General features: G+C 38.7%; 1 protein-coding gene and 1 long non-coding RNA gene across 3 annotated transcripts; one reads left to right on the top strand and one right to left on the bottom strand.

Annotated features, from left to right (window-relative positions):
* Positions 1 to 2152: 2152 nt before the first annotated feature.
* Positions 2153 to 4339, bottom strand: LOC118487394. 2 transcript variants are annotated; one of them, XR_004881740.1, is made up of 3 exons: positions 4180 to 4339; positions 3614 to 3775; positions 2153 to 2871 (listed from the first exon to the last, which is right to left on the bottom strand). It is a non-coding gene; the product is annotated as an uncharacterized LOC118487394 (long non-coding RNA). The 2 variants fall into 2 exon arrangements; XR_004881739.1 differs by having other exon boundaries at positions 2153 to 2868.
* On the top strand, positions 3592 to 5417 carry LOC110910918 (protein BOLA2). Its single transcript, XM_022155491.2, has 3 exons — positions 3592 to 3744; positions 4336 to 4358; positions 4735 to 5417. The coding sequence occupies exons 1-3, from the start codon at positions 3682 to 3684 to the stop codon at positions 4928 to 4930; spliced, it is 282 nt and encodes a 93-aa protein (XP_022011183.1). The 5' UTR covers positions 3592 to 3681; the 3' UTR covers positions 4931 to 5417.
* Positions 5418 to 5724: the final 307 nt, after the last annotated feature.

Genomic DNA, 5724 nt, shown 5'->3' with positions numbered 1-5724 from the left:
TACTTGTGCATCTGTTACTGTTTAGGCCCAATACCCCAACTGTTTGATTGTATGCATCCTAAGTATGGCTATACGTGTTCGCTATACGTAATTACTTGTACCCCAACTTGACCTATATTTGGTAACCATGCTAGGACGTGGTGACCAACGTGATTGACCGGGTATTTAATCTACCGAGCAACCCAAGGTGAGTTCACAACCTAAAGCATGCGTTCCCGGTGGTTTGGGAAACGGAACTACAAACAACACTATCCCCCTTATGAGGGACACAACTTACTTTTCTTCCCTTGTTATTGGGAACCTTTAGTTAATTACTGTTTATACGGATTGCAACTAACGGCACTAAACGAAACTCTATCACTCAAGTCCCTCCTACATAATACCGATTAGTCGCCGGGGCCAGGCGAACGGGTTATTAGTTGATAGCGCTATTTAGGTTTTACCAACCTCACACCGTGCCATGGTATGGGATCGGTCGTGAACTAATGTACTCAGGCATCCGTCAATGATGATAGAACATTGACATCGGGGCATCCTGCGGAAACGCAAACGGTTACCTAGTGTTCGGTATTGGAAAAACAGTTTAGTCGCTAACTTTTGGGGTAGCTCCCCATGGCATGTATAAACGAGTAAATTAACTGGTGAAACAAGTTTTTTGGTAATTAAAACTGGACAACTAGTGAACTCACTCAGCATTATTGTTGACACCCTACTGCATGCTTTGCAGGTAACCAGTGACTGAGGAGCTGCTGCTTGGGAATGTGTAGTGTTCGTCAAAACCCGTGTGTTGAGTTTTAATTATCTTGAACCTTGAACCATCTTTTGGTTTATGCTTCCGCTGTTTTTGTTTAAACTATTTATCGAACTTAAACTACGATGTTGCTAACTACTTTGGATAGCAATTATCTTACTATTAACCAATGCTTAGTATAATTGGTGGCTGGATCCTGGTCAGTCACGCCCTCAAGCGGATGTTACTCCGCAGGTGGAATTTGGGGGGTGTGACAAACAACTTTTTAAGGAATCTCACCACCACTTGGGTATCATTCGTAGGTAAAGCTTGAGCCTCAACCCACTTAGAAACATAATCGATTGCCACGAGGATGTACCTATTCCCGCTAGAGATGGGGAAAGGTCCCATGAAGTCGATACCCCACACATCAAAGATTTCAAGAATTTGGATTGGATTTTGGGGCATCTCGTCCTTGGATGAGATATTGTCGGTATGTTGGCATGCATCGCATCTCCTAACAAACTCTAGAGCATCCTTAACTACCGAAGGCCAATAGAACCCGTAATCAAACACATTTTGGGAGGTGACGTGTGGACCATGATGACCTCCCGTTAATCCCTCATGAACATGCCTAAGGATCTCTAACCCTTCCTCTCTCGTCACACATCTCCTAAGGATCCTATCTCCTCCTATCCTAAAGAGAAACTGATCATCCCATATATACCTCCTAACATCCCTAAAGAACTTCTTCTTTTGTTGGGTAGTCATACCCTTCAACACAACCCCATCGGCAAGGTAATTTGCCAAATCGGTAAACCATGGCATACCTTCCTTCTCCACATCAACAAACTCAACCGATTCGTGAGGGAATCTATCACCTATTGCCTCCTCACGAATCTCCTCTCTACCCGGATCCTCTAACCGTGAAAGATGATCGGCCGCTACATTCTCCGCTCCTTTCTTATCCTTAATTTCTATGTCAAACTCGGATAGTAGGAGAATCCATCGTATGAGACGGGGCTTAGCGACTTTCTTTTGGAAAATGAAAACGCAAAGCAGGTCGGTGAAAATGATGGTTTTCGACAATACGAGGTATGAACAGAACTTACCAAATGCGAACACTACGGCTAAGAGTTCCACGGCTAAGAGTTCCTTCTCTGTGGTGGTATAATTCTCTTGAGCATCATTGAGAGTTTTGCTCGCATAGTACATCGAGTGGAAATGATTTTCACGTCTTTGCCCCAAAACCGCATCGAGTGCGTAATCACTCGCGTCACACATGAGCTCAAAGGACAAGCTCCGGTCGGGAGAGACACATATATAACCATATCTTTAACCATCATCAAACATCATGTTATCAACTCATTAAATAAATCAGAATCGAACCAAATCAAGCAATTTAACTAACTATGTGAGGTATGAAGAATCATCATCCATTTCATCTCAGTTATTGCACAATTTCTATATGAAAAAAAAACAGAACACACCTGCTGAAACAAATAAAAGCAAAGAACATAGAATGGAACAGATGTTACCCATGTATAATGACTTCTAAATCGTCAAATCAATAGTACTGAGAACTCTCTTCGGAATTGTAAACCCCGCCGGACCAAGAAACAGAGATTAACAATATCACCGGACGAAATTCCTCCTTTCACTGGACCAAGAACTCTCTTCGGAATTGCAAGCTGGGGATGGGGAGTAATGGGGTTTTATTGGAAGTCAGATGGAGGAATAGGGTAGGATTTTAATGTAGATTAGTTGTAACATGTCAATGCAAAATTAATGGGGTAGGAGGCATGAGTTAATGTTGAATTGAAAGAAGCCGATTATGAAGATCTGTTGAAAGCGATTATGAAGATCTGTTGAAAGTGAATTGAAGATCTGTTGACGGAGGCATCATGCTAAATTGAAGCCGATTATGAAGAAGCCAATCATGAGTTAATGCTGGCGGCAGATGTTTGGAGGGACAGAGTTTATAAATGCTGAATTGAAGATATGTTGAAAGTGAGTTTAATGCTGTTGAAGATGGCGGCAGATGCTTGGAGGGGCATGTGAAGGGTGTAATGGTCATAAAATCTCCAAAAGTCCTTTTGCTATTTGAGAAGTTACAAATCTTGACTTCTCAAATTTGCCTTCTTACAATACAAACTATAAGTTATTTTAAAAGGGGATTTGCCAAACACTATAGTGATAACTTATTAACTTAACTTATATAAGTTAATAAAGGGGTGTTTGGTGTTCCGTTTTCAAAATAGATTATGCGTTTTCAAATTAGATTTTGCGTTTTCAAATTAGATTTTGCGTTTTCAAAACTGCGTTTTAAAAAAGCATATAGGTACATGTTTCTCCAAAACTGCGTTTTGAAGGCAGATAATCACTTTTTCATCCAAACACATTTTTAGATTATTTATGTTTGGGTAAATTACCTTTTGAGTCCCTGTGTTTAAGTAGTTTTAATTAATTGAGTCCAAAAGCAAAAAGTTTAACGACATGAGTCCCTATAAACATTTTTTTTAACCATTCGAGTCCTTTTGAGTCCAAATTGTAACCTTTTGAGTTCAATTTTTTGGACTCAAATCGTTATAAAATGAACAAAATTGAACTCAAAACGTTATAAAATAAATGGTTAGGGACTCAGGACGTTAAACTTTTTGATTTTAAACTCAAATGGTTAAAACCACTAAAACACAGGGACTCAAAAAGTAATTTACTCTTTATCTTTATGTTTTACAAACACAATAATTAAATAATCAATTCAAAACTTAACTCCAAACACACTTAAGTCAAAAGGAGGAAAAAAGGAATCCCAAAAAAGAGGAAAAAAGGAATCCCAAACACCCCTTAATTAGTATAATTAGTATGTAGCTTACAACTTACATGGTGCTGTTGCAGCAAGTTTTGATCGCGTCGTCAACAAGCTTCAACTGAGAGCTAGCGAGCGAATCATGGGGGTTTCTAAAGAGCAGGTGGAATCGACACTTAGGTCCAAACTGTCTCCCTCTCATATTGTAAGTTAATCTCAAACACATGAACCTTCTTCTGCAACATGTTCATTAATAATCACAAACTACTTATGTCAAATCACTCGAATTCCCAACTTAAATCACCTTAAAATTGCCCTAGATCCTGTCATATTTCTCAGATCATTAATGGATTTTGTTTAAAACAATTTCATATAATGATCAGAAAAAAACCCTAGGAATTTTTTTTTTTAAATGATCGAATCGAACAAAGTTGTAATATGGGTGGCATGGAAAAATCTGATTTTGATTGTTAATTTTTTTTTTTAATATTTAGGGTTAATTTAACCATATTGGCCTAAAAAGATTGAAACTTGAGATGAAGCCCTAACTTATTATCTGATTTGGGTTTTTTTTCAAAACTCAGTTTGAAAACCTCAATCCAAATATTATAAACAGTGACCAAACTGTGATTTACCTTACCTTTTTGTTTATGCCACCATCAAAAAATGCTCATTAAAAGGTTTTAGATTTGGATTGCTTGACTGTCAAGTTGTTTTGTGTATTAAGTTTGATTTTATCCAACTGTTGTTACCTCCTTTGATCGATATATGTTTTTTTTTTTTTTTTTAATTTCAGGAAGTAATCGATACATCTGGAGGGTAAGTTTCCTATATATCATTTTTCACGCGATTTGGGTTATGGGTTTGTCACGCAATTTGGGTTCAAAATTTGTCACACAATTTGGGTTCAGGGTGTCTCACGCAGTTTGGGTCAATTTGGGTTTAGGGTTTGTCACACAATTTAGGTGTAAGGATTTTTCACACAAGCCGGGTTTAGGGTTCATCACACAATTTGGATTCAGGGTTTTGGTCGATTTGGGTTTATGGTTTAGGGGTTGTCACACAATTTGGGTTTATGGTTTGGCACGCAATTTGCGTTTAGGATTTAGGTTTAGGGTTTTGTCACACGATTTGGGTTTAGGGGTTGTCTGTCACACAATTTGGGTGGGTTTTTTATGGCTATTTATGTTGTTAGGTGCGGTGCAAGTTTTAAAGTCGAGATTGTTTCTGAACAATTTGAAGGGAAGAGATTGTTGGACAGGCATAGGATGGTGAATGGAGCACTGGCAGAGGAGATGAAAGACATTCATGCTCTCTCCATCGCCAAAGCTCTCACTCCTGATCAGTGGAACAAGCAACAACAGTCCCAAACCTCTCAGCCTGTTGCTTAATACCTTGTTATTTGCTAGTTATAATGCTACTATGACAACAACAACAACAACAACAATAATAATCCTTTTGGATCCAACTGTTGTAACCTCTATTGCTTCAACCACTTGTGGTTAAGATTGGTTACTTGACTTATTTGGTGGTGTGAATTTGGTAGATTTTGTTTAGAGGTGGCAAAATTAGCGGTTTGGGTTACAACATGTTGAAATGAGTTGTTTTAGGGGCTGTTTGTTTACCTCTTAATGAGGCTCTTAATGGTTCTGACCTCTTACTAGTTCAGTACTTAATGGTTTAGGCTCTTTGTTTTGCGAGCAGATGTCTGAATGATTAGGACCTCTTACTGGTTCAGCACTTAATGGTTCAGACCTCTTGCTGATTCAACACTTAACCATTCAGAAGTTGTGAAACAGCCCCTTAGTCTCGTTGTTCGTTAGACAAAGCTTCTTTTTGTTTTGTCATTGATTATATATGGAATGAGATTTGTACACCTTTAACTAAGAGGTATTTTGATCAATTCCCTCCATAGATCTTTTTTAATTATAATTATAGTTATGATTATAATTAATACTAATACACATATCACCAACACCATCACCATGAGACATCACCAAGGCACCATCACCACCACCCCACTACCCAACCAATAAGAAACACCGCCACAACGTCATCACCCCACCACTACCGCACCACCTCCACCCCCTAACAACCAGCACCACATTTCTATTTGCATCCAAAAATGAGATTCTTCCTCTCCACAATCGCCGGAATCATCACGAGTTGATTTTACGGATCAATT

Source organism: Helianthus annuus, chromosome 15 (genome assembly GCF_002127325.2).
Source record: "Helianthus annuus cultivar XRQ/B chromosome 15, HanXRQr2.0-SUNRISE, whole genome shotgun sequence".
NCBI lineage: Eukaryota > Viridiplantae > Streptophyta > Magnoliopsida > Asterales > Asteraceae > Helianthus > Helianthus annuus.
Note: the sequence above shows the minus strand (reverse complement) of the source record. Positions and strands in the feature narration are given on the sequence as shown.

Bases quoted from the DNA above. Each gene is read 5' to 3' on its own strand.
- LOC110910918 (XM_022155491.2), top strand. From the start codon at position 3,682: ATGGGGGTTTCTAAAGAGCAGGTGGAATCGACACTTAGGTCCAAACTG. The intron at 3,745-4,335 runs GTAAGTTAATCT...TTTTAATTTCAG, and splicing joins AACTGTCTCCCTCTCATATT to GAAGTAATCGATACATCTGG. The intron at 4,359-4,734 runs GTAAGTTTCCTA...TTATGTTGTTAG, and splicing joins GTAATCGATACATCTGGAGG to GTGCGGTGCAAGTTTTAAAG.